This window comes from Lithobates pipiens, unplaced genomic scaffold (genome assembly GCF_037356315.1).
Source record: "Lithobates pipiens isolate NorthernLeopardFrog02 unplaced genomic scaffold, aLitPip1_a1.2 Scaffold_13, whole genome shotgun sequence".
NCBI lineage: Eukaryota > Metazoa > Chordata > Amphibia > Anura > Ranidae > Lithobates > Lithobates pipiens.
In genome coordinates, this window is record NW_027507718.1 from 398,269,008 (window position 1) to 398,290,439 (window position 21,432).

Sequence of the window (21,432 nt, forward strand, 5' to 3'; positions counted from 1 at the left end):
AGTCCGGCGGACTAAGAAAGTAGTTTTGTACACCAATCTGTCCGCTGGACTCGCATTTCGGCAGACAGTATGGCCGTTTGTGTGCCAGTCCGCCGTACTTTTGAAATTAACTGACTTTTCCCGCCCAGAGAAAAGTCCACTCATTTTGAGCGCGTCTCCATGTAGCTGGAGGTGTCGCTGGCCCTGTCACCTGGTATGGACTTAAAGGGGAATCCCTACGCCGAAAAAACGGCGTGGGGGTCCCCCCTAGGTCCATATCAGACCCTTATCCGAGCACGCTACCCGGCCGGCCAGGAAAGGGGGTGGGGACGAGCGAGCCCCCCTCCTGAGCCATACCAGGCCGCGTGCCCTCAACATGGGGGGTGCCTTGGGGAAGGAGGGGCCGCGCGCCCCCCCACCCCAAAGCACCTTGTCTCCATGTTGATGAGGACAAGGGCCTCTTCCCGACAACCCTGGCCGTTGGTTGTTGGGGTCTGTGGGTGGGGGGCTTATCGAAATCCGTGAGCCTCCTTTAATAAGGGGTCTCCCGGATCCCGGCCCCCCACCCTATGTGAATGAGTATGGGGTACAATGTACCCCTACCCATTCACCTGTGAAAAAAAGTAAAAAAAAACACAAAACACAAGGGTTAAAATAGCTTATTGCACAACTCCGGGGGTTTTCTTCCGTCTTCGGGGGTCTTCTCGTCGGACTCCTCAGCTATCTTCTGCTCTTTTGCGAGCTCTTTCACTAGCGGAGGAGCCTGGCTTTCTTCTTCGCCACCGCCCTCTTCTTCCGACTTCTGGGGTCTTGTCCCCCTCTTCGGTTCTTCTTGCCGGGCTTTCCTCCGCGTGTGTCAGTGAGTCTGTTCAATTTAAAATTACGGCGGATAGTCCGGCCGACCGGGATCCGGTAGACCCCTTATTAAAGGTGGGTTACGGATTCCGATAAGCCCCGCGCCCGCAGACCCCGACAACCAAGGGCCAGGGTTGTCGGGAAGAGGCCCTTGTCCTCATCAACATGGGGACAAGGTGCTTTGGGGTGGGGGGGCGCGCGCTCATGTTGAGGGCACGCGGCCTGGTATGGCTCAGGAGGGGGGGGGGGCGCTCGCTCGTCCCCACCCCTTTCCTGGCCGGCTGGGTAGCATGCTCGGATAAGGGTCTGATATGAACCTAGGGTGAGACCCCCACACCGTTTTTTCGGCATAGGGATTCCCCTTTAAGTCCATACCAGTTTTGCGGCGGACTAAGTCCGCCGGACTATCCGCTGTACTTTTAAATTGAACGGACTCGCCGACACACGCAGAGGAAAGTCCGCTCATTTTGAGCGTGTCTCCAGGTAGCCGAGGCCAGGGAAGGAGGCGTTGCTGGCCCCGGCTACATGGAAACACGCTCAAAATGAGCGGACTTTCCTCCGCGTGTGTCGGTGAGTCCGTTCATTTCAAAAGTACGTCGGATAGTCCGGCGGACTTAGTCCGCCGCAAAATTACCGTGTGTGGGCAGGTAGTCCGTTCGGAAAGTCCGGCGGACAGTCCGCCAGACTAAGTCCACCAGATAGTCTGATACGTGTGCACGCGGCATTAGGCATGCCATCAAATCAAAGCTCACTTTGTTCTCTCAACCGAACTGTCAAGCCATCAAATGGCTGGTGCCATAACTGATCACAGGTGCAGCACCAAGGGCAACTGCAGATCAGACTAAATGGTAGCTTTCTTGGCTGAAAGGGATAGGAGGGTTTTATTCTGCTTTAAGACCCCTTTCACACCACACCGCCCATAGCGTGGGTGGTAAAATGACGCTACTTTTAGCGGCATTTTACCGTAGGATTTGCAGTGCATTTCGGCCGCTAGCGGGGCGCTTTTACCCCCGCTAGCGGCCGAGAAAGGGTTAAAACCGCTGGCAATACACTGCAATAGCTGTGTTTTGCCGGCGGTATTACAGCGCTGCCCCACTGATTTCAATGGGGAGCAGCGATGGAGGAGCGGTAAACACACCGCTCCTTCACCACTCCAAAGAAGCTGCTGGCAGGACTTTTCCCTGACGTCCTGCCAGCACACCCCTGTAGTGTGAAAGCCCTCAGGCTTTCACACTACAGACAATGGTGCAGCTTTTTTAGGGTGGATTGCAGACGCTATTTCTAACGCCATAGCGTCGGCAAAACGCCCTGGTGTGAAAGGGGTCTAACTGAAGCTATTTGGTTACTATGACAGCTGCCCCAAATTCTGTCTGCTCCAGTTTTGATAAATGTCTGGTAGCAAAGTAACTCTTTAAACATTTCTCAAATGTTGGTAACTGTGATTTGCCTAGAAAGCATGACCATTTTCATTGCTAGACAAGGGAGTACATTTATGGTTCAGTGGAATGTTCTCCAAGTCACAATGACCATAAAGCTACTTTCACACTGGGTCGTTGGCGGTAAAGCGGCACTGTTTTTTGTGGCGTTTTAATATAATTTTTGCGGATATTTTGCCCGTTAGCAGGGAGCTTTTAACCCCCGCTAACGGCCGAAAAAGGGTTAAAAATGTGGCCGCTGCAGCTGCGTTTTGCCGGCACTGCCCATTGATTTCAATGGGCAGGAGCGCTGTAGGAGCGAGGAATACCCCACTCCTACAGCGCCTCAAAGATACAGCTTGAAGGACATCTTTTGGCGTCCTTCTAGCACACCGCCTCAGTGTGAAAGCACTCAAGCTTTCACACTGAAGTGAGAGGAGAGGCTCTTTACGGGCGCTATTGCAGGCACTATTTTTAGCGCTATAGCGATTGTAAAGAGCCTCAGTGTGAAAGCAGTCTAAACTGTAAAGATCAGTACAGATGGTGCAGATGCCTCTATGCTAGTTCAGAAGCTATCACGTCCTGAACTACTAGACACTTCCATTCGCCTACCCGTCATTGCAGTGCCTAAAAGTGTGAGATGGGAATACAATTTGGGAGGAGTAATGACATAGAAATCCACTGAAAGGTACTAAAAACATTCAGCTGTTATATAAGAAAAAGGACCATAGTGTGCTCAATGTATCCCTTCCCCAGCAGAGCCCTCTAAGGGTTCATAAAAACCACATAACAAAAAGACCTTATACACCTGGTCAGACATTCCGACAACCAAATCCGTCGGATTTTGTCCGAAACTGTTGCATACACACAGTCGGACAAAGTTGTCAGAAAATCCGATCGTACTTAACGTAATGACGTTATTTTGTCAGGACAGGACTACGTTCAGGCTAGTAGCCAATAGCTTTGGTGTAGGAATTTGATCTGAGCATGCATGGCACTTTGTCCAATCGGAATTCTCTACACATAATCGGACAAAGTCCGATCGGATCACGTTGTCGGAAAATTTTATAACCCAGCTGGAAAACTTGGTCCGTCGGATACTCCGACGGAAACAGTCCGATGGAGCCCACACACTGTCGGATTATCCGACAACACAGTCCTATCGGACATTGTCCATCGGAATGTCCGACTGTGTGTACAAGGGCTAATACTTTCAAAAAGCTGATATTTATATAGGCTTTGGCACTCCCACCAACATTTGAAATGTACACAAAGACAGCGTGATAGGTACTTGTTAATGTGTATGAGCATTTTGTCAAGAGACCTTTTTCAAATGGTCTGGCTAGAAAGTATCAGACTTGTCCCATGCTTGATTCCTATAATATTGCAAATCATTTTTCTCACCTCTAGTCACAAACAATCACGTAGTGTTGCAGTTGATCACTACGGTCTTTCTGAACTGTGCACCAAATTGTAACCTCCTCTACATATAAAAGTCTCCACCGGCAGAGGCAGACGGAAGATTCTCAGTCACTCAATAGCAGTGAACTTCATATGTTGCAGACACCTAAATTTGACAGTTTGGTGAATCTGCCTTGATCATGTCTAGTCAGGTATGGTGCGAAAAAGAAATCCACCTTTGATCAGAAAGATGGAAGTGACCTCAGATCTCTCAGGCTGCTGAAAATTCTATTCTTCAAGCAGACGTCCTATTAACAAAACCTGTTTCTATGTAAAAGGGTATGGGTGACAACTACTTATGTACAGTTGCTGCATGGTAAGATGTTTGTCCACATTTGTAGTCTTCTGTAAAATGGTGTCCTTGTGTAGTAAATAAATACCTAGAATTGGCGCCCTATGGGTGAGGGACATGCAAATAAAGCTGCCCATTAAATATGAACAAGTCACAAAAAGGTATTGACATACAAGTGAATATACAGTAGAGTATATATCATGAACCAAAAAGTGAACATATATCACCGCAAAAAACACATAGATTGTTGAACATATAGCAAGCTAAAAGTCCATTAATGATAGTGTTCCCAACACCAAAATGCTTTTAAATGAGGCTTCTAGTTCTTCCACCACAGGTGCTCAATGGAAAGGTGGCAAATCACCACAGGCGTTTGACCACTTTTTAGGATAAGTCAAATTGCGCATTTGGAATACCAAATTGATTCCTACTGCCAACACCACTCCGCTCCAATGGACCCTCTGGATGAAGCTAGGGCATAAAAATTGATTCCACAGGAGACGAGAGAGAAAGTCTCATAGTGTAGTATATTTAATAGGATTCAAAAGCAATGACAAAGGTAGTAGATTTCACTCACATGTTAAAGTGCCTAAGTTTTCACTGGGTAAAACAGCGTGTGTGGATCTGGCTAGTTCCTCTCGCAGTAACGTACCTTCCATGTCCCGCTCATAGGGGTAAAGCCTGTGTGGGGTGACAAATCAGGACCCGGAAGTGACGGATCCTATGCGTCGAGGTATGCTTCGCCGTGAGTGGCATCTTCAGGAAGTCAGGCTTTACCCCTACAAGCGGGACATGGAATGCATGCTACTGCGAGAGGAACTAGCCAGATCCACACACACTGTGTTACCCAGCGCCAGGTTAGGCACTTTAACATGTGAGTGTAATCTATTACCTTTGTCATTGCTTTTAAATCCTATATAAGAATTGAACAAATCAAACAATTGTTGGACTTTGCAATGACTCTAAGAACATAGACACACCAACATATATGCTTGCCTGGTAAACTTGTGACTCAGGGTATGGGGACACCTCACAAAACGAAACAGACACCTGTGTCTGCATTCAGGTCTTTTTATATATGCAAAGTACTTAATAGGTGTCTATAACCCCTTTTTCAGGCATGCCATCGGTCTTTATATTTGAGGGGATTCTGTACTTACTCATTTAATACATTGGCACTGTATTTATGGGAGATTTCTGGTACTATTGGTAAGTACAATTCACACATTTTTTTTGCTCCACTATATTCACCCTAACTATAGGCTCTGTCTATTTTCAGATACTTTGTTGGAAACATTTATAGTGAGAAGCTTACCTCTGTGTGTGACCTACACTTTAATATTTTTACATCTTCAATCTATATGACTGTTAGATATGTTAGTAGGTCAGAGTTATTCTATAATCGGTTTTTGAATGGGGACTCTCTCTCTGTGTAAAAATGTAAGAACCAAGAGGTGTTATATAAATACTTACCTATTTCAATCTAATGTATAGGCGCACCCTATCCCATAGTGTACCATAATGAATATTTTTTTGTTCCATTTAATGGTACACACATGATATGTGTGTACTTCATCACCGCATACATATATATGAAATTAGAAACTTCGTCTTTTTGGGTGTCTGCTTAGTCTTGTGAGGTGTCCCCATACCCTGAGCCACAAGTTTACCAGGCAAGCATATATGTTGGTGTGTCTATGTTTGTATGTTTTCTGTTATATGTACGCTTTCTGGATACATGTTGTAATAACTACTGATATACTTATATATATATACACATACACACACACACACACACTACATTAACCACTTCAATACCAGGCACTTTTGCCGATGCCCACGACAATTTTGAGCTTGCAGTGCTGTCGCACTTTGAATGACAATTGCGCAGTCATACAACACTGTACCCAAACTAAATGTTTATCATTTTCTTCCCACAAATAGAGCTTGGTGGTATCTGATCGCCTCTGCGGTTTTTATTTTTTGCTAAACAAACTGAAAAAAACCGACATTTAAAAAAAAGAAAAAGGTTTTTCTTTGTTTCTGTTATAAAATGTTGTTTTCTCCTTTACTGGCAGGCACTGATAAATCGGCACTGATGGGCACTCATGAGTTGGCACTGATAAGGTGGCACTGATGAGGCACTAATATGTAGAATTGATGGGCACTGATGAGCACCAATAGGTGGCACTGATGGGCAGCACTGACGGGTGGAATTAATGGACACTAATAGATGGCACTGAGGGGCAGCACTGATTGGGCAGGTACTGACAGGTATTAATGCTGGGCTCTGACTGGCACTCTGGTGGGCTCTGATTGGCACTGTGATGGGCACCGATTGGCACTGGCAGACTTTATTATTGGGGCACTGCTGGGCAATGTTTGGCAGCTGATTGGCACATCTGATGGGGCTGTGCTGATAATCAATGTGCTGATTATCAGCACAGATCCCCCCTCTGACAGGGAGAGCCGCCGATTGGCTCTCACTGTCAGCGCAAACCGAGGAATGCCGTTTACCGGCACTTCCTGGTTCTCACTATGATTAGCTGTGATTGGTCACAGTTGATCACGTGGTAAGGAGCCTCTGTTAGAGGCTTCTTATCATGATCAGAGATGCGGTGTATATCAGACTGACACACCACACTCGCGGGCATGCGCTGGCATGTTATCTTGCTGGATGACACCCAGTCAGGATAACAGAACCATTTTCCAGTTCTTGGTTAAATACTTATACATGTACTTTTTTGTTTTTAAATATACCAGCACCTACCCAGTATCTGTCCTGAGGAAGCTAATATTTTAGAAAAAAACGCACCGACAAGCAAGTTCTTGGAGGCATTGCTGGATCAAAAATTTCTTTTTCACTTTAATATATTACCAAACTAATCCTTGTACCTTAGATCCAGCCCTCAGTAACTGCACTATTGGGTAACTGGTAACTGTGTCCATACAGTGTGTTGGTTTTTTTTAAATGTTTTTTATATGTCTTAATTATGCTGTAATAAAATGTATACATTTTATTGATTTTATCTCTTATTATGTGCCCACAAAGTCCATAATTTTTTTAACTTGTTCAATCGTTATATATATATATATATGTATATATATATATATATATATATTGGATGTTGGCATGGTGAGGATCTTCCCTTTCTCTGCTTTTAAATCCTATTAAATATACTACACTATGAGACTTTCTCTCTTGTCTCATGTGGAGTCCATTTTTATACCCTAGCTTCGTCTGGAGGGTCCAGTGGAGTGGTGTTGGCAGTAGGAATAAATTTGGTATTCTAAATGCACAATTTGACCTATCCTAAAAAGTGGACAAACACCTGTGGTGAGTTGCCACCTTTCCATTGAGCACCTGTGGTGGAAGAACTAGAAGCCTCATTTAAAAGCATTTTGGTGTTGGGAACACTATCACTAATGGACTTTTAGCTTGCTATATGTTCAACAATCTATGTGTTTCTTGCAGTGATATATGTTCATTTTTTGGGTTCATGATATATACTGTATATTCACTTGTATGTGTTTAGTGCCACATTTTATTTTTATCTCAAAATTGTGTCCTTGCCCACTGCAAGTTTAGCTGTGAACTTCCATGCTACATTCCTGTAAACCTTTCCCTTCAATAGATAGGCTGCATTTCCCTGTGTACACAGCATTCTCCGTGAAGACACCTCTTCTATACTGTTTAGGGAGGTAATAGAGTACATTAAGGCATAGATCAGAGGAGAGGGCATGACAACTCCCTTGACCTTCCCATGCCAGGATTCATAACAGTGCTCCTAGTTTTAAACCATTCCAATAGAGTGAGAAGATAACTTTAAAGACTACTGCAGATACGTATGGACGCCTGCTGTCATATCAGTGTAGAAAAAAAAAAATCTGTATAATTTTGTGGCGAGAGGTTGACTTCACGTAAATCACATTATAACTAGATACATGGGCTGCCATCGCCAATACAAACAGACAACTTTCAGTCTTCAGTCATTAACATTTCAAACACGACCCTTGTGCTTACATTACAACAGAGAAATAAAACAAAGAGGTGTTAAATGTAGGTGAAAGCCAATAAATAGTATGTTTCGCATACTTTCTTAAATGATACAACAATACTTGTTTTTATATGGTGAGAAGCGATGAGAAACCATTGACACACCGCTCAATTAAAGGCCATTCAGCTTTCGACCAAGCAGTAAGATGAAAGTCTTGGTAACAATAGGTCTTGCTCTAAGTACACTTTAAGGTTTTCTAGTCCACAAGCAGCACTGTCAACACTGCCAAAGTGTAGCCATTACAGGCAAAGACAAAACTGTTTGCAAGTTTTCCTCAATACAGATTAACCTGATCCTACCACAAATACAAACAGAAGAATACATCCCAAACATCCCACGCCTCAGGGACTACTTGTAGCATCAGCCCTATTTGTTTGCACTGAGGCATTTTTTTGCCAATAGGTATTTCTACTGCACAGGTACCAGTCATACAATGCATTTGTTACACAAGAAATGAACCAGTTAGATACACAAGGTTCTAAGAAACCCATCAGTTATTCAGAACACTTTGAAATTCTCTTCTTGGCAGCAGAGCAGTCTCATCAATAAAACCTACAAGTCTCCAAACAAAAAGGAGACCAAATCTGTCACTTGGAAGAACAAAGTGAAATTCTATCTTTTCACCTTTGAAAATAAAAAGATGCATCCTTTGTTCTTGTACATCTAATTTAGTTGCATACAATAGTTTAAAAGGTCAGTTGTCCAAAATTGAAAGTTCAGTTTTTAGTAGATACTAGAGTTAAACCAACCGACAATGTATTTATGTTTTCGGACCCTGTTGTTGAAATCTCTGTCCTTTAGATCCTCTGGCAATTGTGGTCCCCACTCTACCTGCTGAAGCTTCTATCAATTTTATATTGTGAGGAATGCATAGAGGTGGTGTGCAAACATTCAAGGGTATACAGTAGCACCCAAAACACCCAATGTGGACAGGAACAAAGCCAGGGATAATGTTGGGTGGATCTCCCTGCCGGAGTATCCATAACATACATGAAGCCAGGAGTTGACCTCCTCGGGCACCATCTACAAATACTTTATCACTTTTGTGTTATACAGTATCTCACAAAAGTGAGTACACCCCTCACATTTTTGTAAATATTTAATTATATCTTTTCATGTGACAACACTGAAAAAATGACACTTTGCTACAATGTAAAGTAGTGAGTGTACAGCGTGTATAACACTGTAAATTTGCTGTCCCCTCAAAATAACTCAACACACAGCCATTAATATCTAAACTGCTGGCAACAAAAGTGAGTACACCCCTAAATGAAAATGTCCAAATTAGTGTCAATATTTTGTGTGGCCACCATTATATTCCAGCACTACCTTAACCCTCTTGGGCCTGGAGTTCATCAGAGCTTCACAGATTTCCACTGGAGTCCTCTTCCACCCCTCCATGACGACACCACGGACCCGGTGGATGTTAGAAACCTTGTGCTCCTCCACCTTCTGTTTGAGGATACCCCACAGATGCTTAATAGGGTTTAGGTCTGGAGACACGCTTGGGCAGTCCATCACCTTTACCCTCAGCTTCTTTAGCAAGGCAGTGGTCATCTTGGAGGTGTGTTTGGGGTTGTTATGTTGGAATACTGACATGCAGGGAGGGGATCGTGCTCTGCTTTAGTATGTCACAGTACATGTTGGCATTCATGGTTCGCTCCCTAGTGCCAGCAGCACTCATGCAGCCTCAGACCATGACACTCCGACCACCATGCTTGACTGACACACTTGTCTTTGTACTCCTCACTTGTCCCAAGCTGTACGCTCACTACTTTACATTGTAGCAAAGTGTAATTTCTTCATATGAAAAGATGTAATAAAATATTTACAAAAATGTGAGGGGTGTACTCGCTTTTGTGAGATAATGTATATAGTAAATATTATCTGTGCGTTTAGCTTTTTTTCACCCCCTTCCTTCCCAGACCAATTTTCAGCTTTCCGTGCTCTCGCACTCTGAATGACAATTGCGCGGTCATGCTACACTGTACCCAAATAAATGCTTTTTTTATAATTTTGTTCACACAAATATCTTTCTTTTGGTGGTATTTATTCACCACTGGGTTTTTTATTTTTTACGATACAAGAGCAAATTAAAAAAAGAAAACTTTCTGGTTTAAAAGAAATCTGGTTTAAAAGAATGTATTCTGCTACATGTCTTTGGTAAAAAAAATTCTGATAAGTGTATGGTAATATGTTTGTGTGATCACGGACAGATGTGTGCAGATGATTTTACTGGGACATATGTGGGACAGGTGTTTTTACTGTGTGGGGACACTGTTTTGTGGAAACTAGACCGGTGATAATGTGTAAAAAACTGTACTCACTGATCACCGGCCAGCTGCAGAGATCCACTCTCGCTCTCCTCACTGACAAGCTCCATGTGAGGAGAAGGAGAGCCGATCACCTAGCAACCGGCACTCTGTTTACTCACATGATGACTGTGATTGGACACAGCCATCATGTGATCAGGAGGGCAAATCACAGATCCCTCCTAAAAATCGGAGATATGCCGTGTCCGGATGACACAAGCGCATAGGGATTGCGCAGCCGCATGATCTCGCTCCTTCTGGGGGACATTCAGGAACATCCACTCAGCAGGAGGCAGCGCCCATCCAGCCATTTATGTCGTGCAGTGGCTGGGTGGGAAGTGGTTAAACACATACAATTATGGTAACCATTTACAAATTACCCATGACCTAGGTGAGCTTATGATCTGCAGCTAACTTAAAGTGTACTTTTTTTTAACATGTGAAGCCTGACAGTAATATGCCATATGTGCTATGTAAATTTATTTGAAGGTAAGAAAGTAGTAAATAATTTATATGTCTTGCAGACATGCTGAATGAAATTACCTTTTCTTCCGGTAATCGTACACGTACATTCTCCAAGTAACTAGATGTGTTTTCCACATTTGTGTAGCGTAAGAGAATGTGGGCAAAGTCTTCTTCACTGATGGTGTTCATGCCTTTAGAATAGGACAGGAACTCGATCTCAAGTACTTCAGTCTGAAGATTATCCATGAATCTAAGAAATTAAATAAAATAATGCAATTTTTTATAGCAAGAATATGCATTCATTGGATAGCAACTAGAAGTTACAGCAAGCATCATCTGCTACAGAAATGGCACATATTTTAAACAAAAATGTAACACTCTAGTACTGCATTAGGCCTTGTGCATGGGTTGCTGGGTACTTGTGTAGAACTCATAGCCCATTAAACTGCAAATATTCAACATGGATCTGTAATTTAATTAATTTGAGTTTCCAATGGATTTACTTGTGGGGATGAAAAAAGAAAAAAAGCATTACAGCTTATTATTACAACAGAAAATAAGCTTGGTCTACATATGACTAGTATGTAACTAAATAAAATAACATTAGGGGCATATTTATAAAGCAGTTACTCTGCCATTCACCAAACATCCACTGGCGTTAAATCTATCACTGTCATTTAAAACATATGCATCAAGAAGATTCATCACTTTTTTCAAGTTCATGAATTCTAAAGTGTATGCTTTAAACCTAAATATCTTTTTTTCATTATGTTCAGTTGTGTCACCTGGGTTGGTGTCACCTGGTGCGGGAAAACATGGTGTCACTACCCCTCCTATCATAACCAGCGCCCTGCAGGCAATGCACGGTCACTGGGCCCACCCCCAAACGGCCCCTGTAAATGATAGTATAGGGTGGTATAGGGCAGGCTGGGGTGACATAGGGCAGGTTGAGGTGGCATAGGGCAGGTTGCGGAGGCATAGGGCAGGCTAGGATGGTATAGGGCAGGCTGGGGTGGCATAGGGAAGGTTGCAGTGGCATAGGGCAGGTTAGGGTGGTATATGGCAGGCTGGGGAGGCATAGGGCAGGCTAGGGTAGCATAGGGCAGGTTAGAGTAGTATAGGGCAGGCTGGGGGGTATAGGGCAGGCTGGGGTGGCATAGGGCAGGTTGGGGAGACATAGGGTAGGTTGGGGAGGCATAGGGAAGGTTGGGGTAGTACAGGGCAGGTTGGGGTGGCATAGGGCAAGTTAGGACTCTATGTAGAGACAGACAGTGTGCAGTAACTTACAGCATGATGCCCGGAGTTGAAGACACCCGGGGGCTGCTGTGTTCTCACATTTTTATCCATTAGCCGTGGGATCAGCCAGAGTGAAGGAGTCTGTGGGAGGAGTGGAGGAGGCAGCCATACCCCCAGCTCCGCCCACCAACTCCGGCTGCCTCCGAGACATTGGAGATCCCCGAGGCGCAGCTTATGATGGGGGAGTGTTATAGGCAGCCTCCCCCGCACTGCTGGATGCCCTGCTCGCTCCGCTGCAACTCTGCAAGCAGAAGCAATATAGTACAGTGTCAGCATGTAGCGGTGGGTGGCGGCCCAGGTGTCACCCCTCTGGCAAGTGTCACCCGGTGTGCCCCCCCCCCCCACACCCCCATAGAAACGCCACTGATTATGTTTGATATCACATCTTACTGTATAGTTTTCTTGATCAAATTATTTTTCTAAATCTGTTGTAACTTTTCTTACCCGGAGATCATGCTAGTAACAGAATTGACTGTTTACTGTTTCTGGCCAACAACACTAAGCCACTGCCTTGCAATTAGAAGCAGCATTGTCAGTCTGCCTTGTACATTTCCTCAGCTTGCCTCTGTAAACAGTTGATTTGCAGCCCAATGGCCAACTGAAGGATAACAATGCTCTTTTGAAACAGGTTGTTCTTTTACTTCAGGTTCCCCAGGCAAGAAACTTTTCAACATATTAAAAAATATATATTTTTTGAAAGAAAACTGTATACAGTGAATCATGTTGCTAAACATACAAAAAAAATGGATTTTTGTACTTCCTGTAAAATCCATTACTCTGAGTTAATTGACGGACACAGCACTCCATATTCAGAACCATAGGGTTATATCGCCCCCTACAGGAGTAGGACACGAGGCAGAAAAAAGAATTGGCTATGCCTATTAGGTGGTATACATCCCCCTCTCTGCTATAGGCCTTCAGTTTAGAAACAAGCAGTGTCAGAAGTATTAAATACTCCATAGAGAGGTGGGCACTGTGTCCGTCAATGAACTCAGAGAAATGGATTTTACGGTAAGTGCAAAAATCCTATTTTCCCTTTCGTTCATTGATGGACACAGCACTCCATATTCAGAGCCATAGGGACTTCCCCAAGCAGTGGCAAACATGAGGGGTGGGACAACAAGAAATCCCAAGGCTAAACTCAAGAGCCAACCAGGTAACAGGAGCTCAACAAAAAACAACCGGAGCCCAACCTGAACAATACACCCCCACAGAGAAGCCTGCAATACCTTGCAGCCAAAAGAAGCATCCGCAGATGCCAGCACATCCACTTTGTAGAATTTAATGAAAGCGTGCACCAACGACCAAGTGGCGGCCTTGCAAACCTGTGCCACCGACGCCTGATGATGGAAAGCCCAAGAAGCACTAATCACCTGAGTAGAGTGTGCCGTAACAGGGAAAGGAGAAGCCTGACCCTTGATAGAATAGGTCTGAGTCACTGTCTGTCTGATCCATCTGGAAATGTTTGCAGAAGAAGCGGACAGCCCTTTTCTTAGCCCGTCCGTGATCTCAAACAGTAAGTCTGACCCCAGAAAAGACTCAGTGGCTGCCAGATACACCCGAATCGCTCAAACCACATCCAAAGCATGCAACGAAAATTGCTTGGGATGAGTGGGCCAGGGACACAGGGAAGGCAACACAATGTCTTCATTCAAATGGAAGCCAGAGATGGGCATGAACAAAGAACCACCTTATCCTTGTGGACCACCATATAGGGGGTATGACAAGATAACGCTGCATGTTCCGACACCCTGCGAGCAGAGGTGATAGCCACCAAAAAGGCCACCTTCTGGGACAGCGTAAGCAGGTGAATCTCCTGAATATTTTCAAAGGGAGACTTCTGGAGAACTGAAAGCACCAAGTTCAGATCCCACTGCGGTAGAGGAGACTGCACTGGTGGAGTCAGGTGTCGAACGCCTTGAATAAAAGTTTGCACCAGGGAGTGCCTGGCCAGGGGACACTGAAAGAAGACCAACAAGGCCGACACCTGGTCCTTGATGGTACTCGAGGCCAATTTCTGCTCAACACTTCATTGGGGGAAGGCAAAATCCAAGCCACCGAAAAAGAATGGGGGTGAACTCCTAACAACTTACACCATGAAATGTATGCTTTCCACATATGATGGTAGATCTTCCTAGCCTTCAGCAGTGTCGGAACCACCGACCCAAGCAAACCTCTATCCTTTAGCACCTGGCTTTTAACAGCCTGGCCATCAAAGCCAGAGACTGTAAAGCAAGATGGAAGATCGGCCCTGGGGTAGTAGATCCTTCCTGAGAGGCAGTCTCCAAGGGATGTTGGTGACCAGGCACACCAGGTCGGTGTACTAAGACCAGCGAGGCCAGTCTGGGGCCAATAGAATGACCAGAATCCCCTCTGCCTCAATCCTGCACAAAAAGCCTTGGCAGAATCTTGGGAGGAGGAAAAAGCATAGATCAGACGATACTGGCCCCACAGGGCCACAAGAGCATCTTTGGCATCTGCCAGAGGATCTTCTGACCTTGCCCCAAACCTTGGTGCCTTTCTGTTGAGCCAGGGTACCAACAGATTCACCTTGGGGGTACCCCACTGGAGACATATCTGATGAAACACGTCTGGGTATAAGGGACAACTCCCAATAGTCCAACGCCTGCTGACTGAGAGAGCAGTCTGCCAGTTTTCCACTCCTTTAATGTGTACAGCGGAGAGGGCTGGAATGAAGCATTCTGCCCACCAGAGAATGCTGGGTACTTCCAGGGCTGCCAACACACTCTTTGTTCTGCCCAGGTGATTGACATAGGCCAACATGTGACATTCTCTGACTGGATCCATACCGGGAGCCCACTGAAGTCGATACATCCAGTGATTGAGGCATAACCTGATCGCCAAGACATTGATTGGTTGTCCGGGAATCAACAGCAGGAGAAGGACTTTAGGACCCAGCATCTCTGGCAGGAGAAGGACTTTAGGACCCAGTATCTCTACCAGCAGGTCACATGGGCCTATATAAGGAAGTCTGCTAGTGTCTGCAATTGCTGGTTTGTCTTCAGCTCCCCCTGTGTTCCTGTGCCCTGTATTATCTGCTGATCTGATCTCATATGTACCGACCTGGCTTGTTTTGACCTGTTCTTCCGGATCCTCTGGCTTGACCCTTTGGCTTGCACCTAACTTCTTCCTGTCTGCTTCCAGCATCTGACCCTGGTCTGGCTATAGGACTCTGCTTATCCTGCTCCCTGTACTAAGACGCAGCTGACCTTAGGTCATTCTGATCCTGGACTGTCTCTCTGTGAATGACCCCTGATCTGGCTCCCGGCTCCGCTATTCATTTATTCCAGTGGACTGTCTCCTGGACCTTCCAAGCACGCTTGTCTCCAGCAACCCGGCACCCGTGCTTTTGTGGGCACCACACCTGCTGTTCCACCTTCAGTGGCGTGCTGCGCTCAGCCGCAAGGAGAGCCCTCCCAGCATCTTGGCCTCCTACCAAGTTACTGACATTGGTAGTCTAGACTCTTCCAGTGTCCAACAACCCTGGGCAAAGATCAGTCCCAGGACACCTCACCACTCAGACAGAATGGTATCCGTGGTGACCACTGTCCAATACAAGGGGAGAAAGGAGTTTCATTGTTGAAGAGCCAGAGAGTGAAGCCAAGCCACCAGACCAGGGATCCCCTGGTTTCCCAGATCAGCTGAATCTGATTGTCCAGAGACCTTGGAGACTTGTCCCATTTCACCAGGATTTTGAAGGGACCTCATATGGAACTGTGCAAAGGGAACCACCTCAAAGGTAAATACCATCAGGCCCAGCACCTGCATGCAAGTGCAGAGGGAGGACCATCTGCTGGACAGCAGCAGATGAATTGCAGCAGAGTTTGTCCAGAAGAAGGAACACTCTAAGTTGAACTGAATCCATAGTCGGACCCAGATAAACCAATTTTCTGGATGCAATCAGAGCAGTTTTCTGGTAATTCAGTAGCCCACTAAACTCCGTCAGGATCTGTATAGTGATCTCCATGCCGTCCATCAAGGCAGCAGAGGACGCTTGCAAAAGGAAGTCATCCAGGTAACCCAGTAACGCAATTCCCCGCTGACATAGCAACGCCAGAACCGAAGCAAACACTTTTGTGAAGACTCGAGGAGCGGAGGCGAGACCAAAGGGTAATGCCACAAACTGATAGTGCTCCTCTCCCACAGCAAAATGAAGGAAGTGCTGGTGTCAGTATATATTGGAATGTGCACTATGAAAAGATAACGTGCCCCCTAGGAAGAGTACACAGGGGACTTTTAAGGCAACTATATAGAAAGATTAGAGGGTATCAAGATATATATGGAAATAACTACATTTATTGAAATAGTATTAAAAACTAGTAGGTGCCTACATCACAATGTAGAACATAAAAATAGAGATAAAACAATACAGTTTATGTAATTGGAATTGTTGGTCTCCTTTCGTTTCACCCAACGCATTTCAGGATCTCAATATTAATCCCTTCATCAGCTGCATTTTTTCAGGAAAAATCAAGAAAAATTACAATCTATAATAAAGCATAATAGGAGTTTGAGTATAGAAGGTTCTTTTCCCTTCCCAGACTGTGAGACTTCCCTTCTCCCCCTGTGAGACTCTTAATGATGTCATCCAGGGTAGCCCCAAAAGGGCGATCGCCTTAGAAATCAGGGGAGCTGTGCTCAAAGAGGCATCACAGACAAACTGCAGCCCCTGGACCAATTGGTCCACCAATTCAGCAACAGCAGGGGGAATCTGCTCCACCCTCCAGGTCACTGCACAAAAGTTTTGCCCATTCGGTTAGCGTTTGCGACACCAGGACAATGGACAGGACTGGCCTAAGCGCCGAGCCTGCATTAGTGAACATATTTCGGGCAATAGATTCCACCTTCCTGTCAGCCTGATCTTTAAAAGCCGGAGATTCCTCCACGGAAATCATAGTTGCCTTGTTTAACTTGGAGACAGGGGTTCCACCACTGGAGGGACAGTCCACTTCTTAAGAAGTGACTCCTCAATGGGGTACCTCACAGAAAAGCATTTAGGAACCACAAAGGGGTGTTTTGGACCCACCCATTCTTTATAGACAAATTTGTCAAAATAGGAGGGATAAGGAAACACCTTTGCAGAGCGAGGCGGCTTGTGGGTGCCAAAGGGGACAGGCACCTCTGCTGCTGACTTGGGACTTTGGCAATCTTTTTATCTAATAAACTGACATACATATATGTCTACGAGCTGTTTTAAATATATATAGATTCATACAACTTTTTTCTGTGCCAGATTGTTGTTCAACTGTTCATATGGGTGTTCCTTGTGAGCTTTGGTGTGCTGCTTGATGGTGGAGACATCGAATAACACAGCCCACTCGCATAGTCTGTGAGTGTTCCAGTATAGGGCTTTCATTCATTCCCTATTAACCTGAAGACTGGCTAAAAAATTTGTTGAACCCCATTTCTTTGGTTCCTATCAGCACTATCGTGCTACACAGCAACCTTTGAGACCCGTGGCCCCGCCCCTCTTCAATGAAGCTTGTGCACAATCATTAAAAGGACATTGAAATTGTGAGTAGTGTTCCCTTCACACCAAACCTGCTGACTGCTAACATCACAATGATCCCCAAAACTGACAGGGACTATTCCTCCTGGGCCAATTTCAGGCCGATCTCAATCAATATAGATATGAAAATCTTGACGAAGCTCTTGGCCAACTGCTTCAACTCCTTTCTCCCACATCTAATAAAAAAGGATCAGGTGGGCTTTGTTCCAAGGAGGCAGGCCAGCGTCTCCTTCAAATACAACATACCTTCCACAATAGGTCTCTAGGAACAATGTTCCTGTCACTGGAAATCAATAAGGCCTTTGACACCTTGTCCTGGCCTTATCTTATAAAGGTACTAAACCACTTTGGGTTTGGCCCATCCTTTATGAGCTGGGTTTCAGCTATTTATGACGCCCCCCAGGCCAAAGTAAAGCACTATGGATTTGGGTCGCCAACCTTCACTATTAAAAGGGGAACCCGACAAGGTTGCCTACTTTCCCCACTTCGATTTATCTTGGCACTGGAACCCTTGGCGGAGGCTATCAGATCCCATCCGGATATAGCTGGGGTGGAAATAGCGGGTACCTCTCACAAACTGTCCTTGCTCGCGGATGATATTCTGCTCATCATCACTAAACCTAGACTCACCCTTCCTAACTTACTAGCTCTTTTAAACACCTTTGCAATGTTTTTGGGCTTAGCTGTCAATACTTCTAAATCTAAAGCTATGCCGATTAACCTTTCGCCCCCTGAGTCGGATGCCTTAAGATCTGCATTCTCCTTTCAATGGCTAAACTCACTACCCTACTTGGGGACCAAGCTTACCCCAAAATACTCAAGCCTATATCAAGCCAAGTTCCTCTTACTTTTTGGGAAGCTGGCAGCTATGCTCACCTCCGGGTCTGCCCTACCATTGTCCTGGTTCGGAAGGATAGCAACCATCCGCATGACCTATCTCCTAAAGCTGCTGTACCATTTTAGGGTATTACCAGTCCATGTTCCACCCCACATTATACGTATACATCAGCGTAAAATTATGCAATTTATCTGGAGTTCTTTGAGACCCAGGATCAAAAAACAGGTTCTGTATGCCTGCAGGATCAATAGTGGCCTCTTGGTCCCCAATTTACACTCTTACTACACAGCGCCAGCTATCGCCCCATTATCACATCTCCATGAGAAACAGCAAATGCCGTTGTGGGCCACTATTGATCTATTGGACTCTCACCCGATACCACTGGCCTCCCTCCCTTGGCTCCCCAGAGCCCACCGTCCAAATAACATCGGCCCATGTCTCGCCCACTCACTCCGGTTGTGGGACTCGATTAAGTATTCCGCAAACCTCATCTCCCCACACCTCCCTCTCCTCCATCTTCTTCACTGAACACAATTTCCACCAGGCTGCGATAACCCGTTGCAATTTGTGTGGTGGTCCAAAACGGCTTTGTGGATACCCACTCCATGTTTACCCCCACTAAGATTATCCCATTTGCATCCTTGCGATCCTTCCATGACATCCCCCTTAGGGAGCACTATAGCTGCATGCAAATCCGACACTACCTTCAACAACTTATTAAATCTCAACCAACCCCCTACACATTAACCCCTTTTGAGAGCCTTTGCAGTTCGCGGCCCCAGTCCTCGGGTTTAATCTCTTTAATATACGCAGCCATAATAGGCTAAAAAAAAACACTCTTGAGACCATATCATCTCCAGTGGGAGGCAGAATTAGGGAAGTGATTGGACCCAGAGGACTGGCAGGTCATGACTGCTGCATTGTCCAAATGCTCCAAGAATGTACTATTTCTGGAAAATGCCTACAAAGTGCTATATAGCTGGTACTACAAGATTGGCAAGTTTTATTCCATCCTATTCCCCCTTATGGGGAAGAGGGCACAATGGCACAGATTTGTTGGAAGTGCCCCAAAGTATGCAGACTGTGGATCAGAATCTATGCACTTCTTCGTAACCTTTTTAATGCTAATAAAAATAGGGACCCATTTGAGGCCCTTCTAGGAAAACCAACTACAGAATTACTACGACCAGAACGCCAAGTGGCATTGCACATTTTTACTGCAACTAAACTGACCACAGCTTTGAAGTAGTCAAAAACCGTGTAAACTATATCATGGTTAATGAGAATCTGACAGCCCTGTTATCGGATACACATGATAAATTCCTTCGGACATGGCAACCTTGGGTGACGCATTTCCACCCTTCCCGATTCGATCCAGCACTACTCTCGCTCTAATATGCCTCCACTCTCCCCACCTCGGGGACCCCCCCCCCCCCCTTACTCCTCTTTCTTCCCCTGCACCATTCCCTCTACTTTCTGCACCATTCCCTATACTCTCCTCTTCTGATTTTTCGACCCACAAGCCAGTGCCTGTGGGACTGGACACATTGCGAAAAAACACTTTTATTGCATAGGAGAATATGCTACCTAGCCTCGCGTAGTCGTCTTTGAAATGTTTTGTTTTACATTCCTTTCTTGACCAATATACCACAAATGACTCTGTAAACTAAAGCACATGCAAGTGTAGTCAAGGGTGCTACCACACGGTCAGGACCTGGTGGTCACGTGTGACCACCCCTGAACCTTCAGGAATGTGTGCAAATTTCTGTGTCCAGAACTACCATATTCTTTTGATACCTGGAATTTATGCAGATATGTTTACATGATGTGTCCACTACTATTTTTGTATGTTCTTGTTGATATGTATATTCAATAAAACCCTTTGTACAAGAAATTGTGAGTATTGTTTTCCCCATGTTCTGATATGCTCTGCTTTGTTTACACTAATTTACTGTAATATATATATATATCTATATCTATATATATATATATCTATATCTATATATATATATATATATATATATATATATATATATATATATATATATTCTATTGTATGTTTCACTATACTCAAAAAAATCTTTTTCTTTATTAGACATAAGACAGTTTGCTTCAGTTTAACCCCTTGAGGAAGAAAATTTTTCCGAAACATGTTGGGATCTTTTGTGATCACACCATCCATGTGACCCCATGCTTGGTGTCCTTGTGTGCTCTAAAAAACTAGCAACTGTACATGTAATATATGTCCTATTCACTGTTTTTAGGAACGTTTAACTGTATATTGTAATTTTGGTTACTTTGTAATAAAATTTGAATGTTTTATATACTCTGGTACTCTCTCAGTTATCCTTTACTTTTCACTCCTACCCGCATAATTCCCAAAGGGCATCTCTTTCCAAAATTGTTGTATGTGATTTTTCTTCAACTATGTATCATTTCTGCTGATGACTTCTGCATCATCCATTTTTAAAGTTTACCGCACAGATGTAATTAGTGCGTCAACTGGTGCCTTCTCGTGCGCAGCTACAGGTGTGGTGGAATCATTCTCACTATCAGTTAAATCAGCTGCAAACCCCGCAGGGTGGGTCATGTCTCAGGCGGCCGAGTCAGACTCAGGATCTGGCGAGGCAGATGAGGCAGGGGAAGGTGAGAGAGGTTTTTTGCTAGCCCGCCATCAAAAGGCCACCTCCACCCAAGGAAACAAAGGACTCCAGGACTGCCATCAGTGCATCAATGGATGGTCGGGACCCTAATGCCGCGTACACACGACCGGACTTTTTGACAGAAAAGATCTGATGGAACGAATCCGGCGGACAATTCGATCGTGTGTGGGCTCCATTGGACTTTTGCTGTCCAAAAATCTGACGGACTTTAGAAATAGAACAGGTTTCAACTTTTTTCGCCGGAACTCAGCCGGACCCAGTTCCTATT

General features: G+C 44.9%; 1 protein-coding gene across 6 annotated transcripts in view; it reads right to left on the reverse strand.

Annotated features, from left to right (window-relative positions):
* The window catches only part of MICU3 (mitochondrial calcium uptake 3), a 278,268-nt gene that overhangs the window by 29,215 nt on the left and 227,621 nt on the right, over nt 1-21,432 (reverse strand). For all 6 annotated transcript variants that reach the window (XM_077477416.1, XM_077477411.1, XM_077477414.1 and 3 more), the window contains one exon: nt 10,916-11,087. In XM_077477416.1, the coding sequence (XP_077333542.1) occupies nt 10,916-11,087 (172 nt within the window). The remainder of the gene's footprint in view (nt 1-10,915; nt 11,088-21,432) is intronic.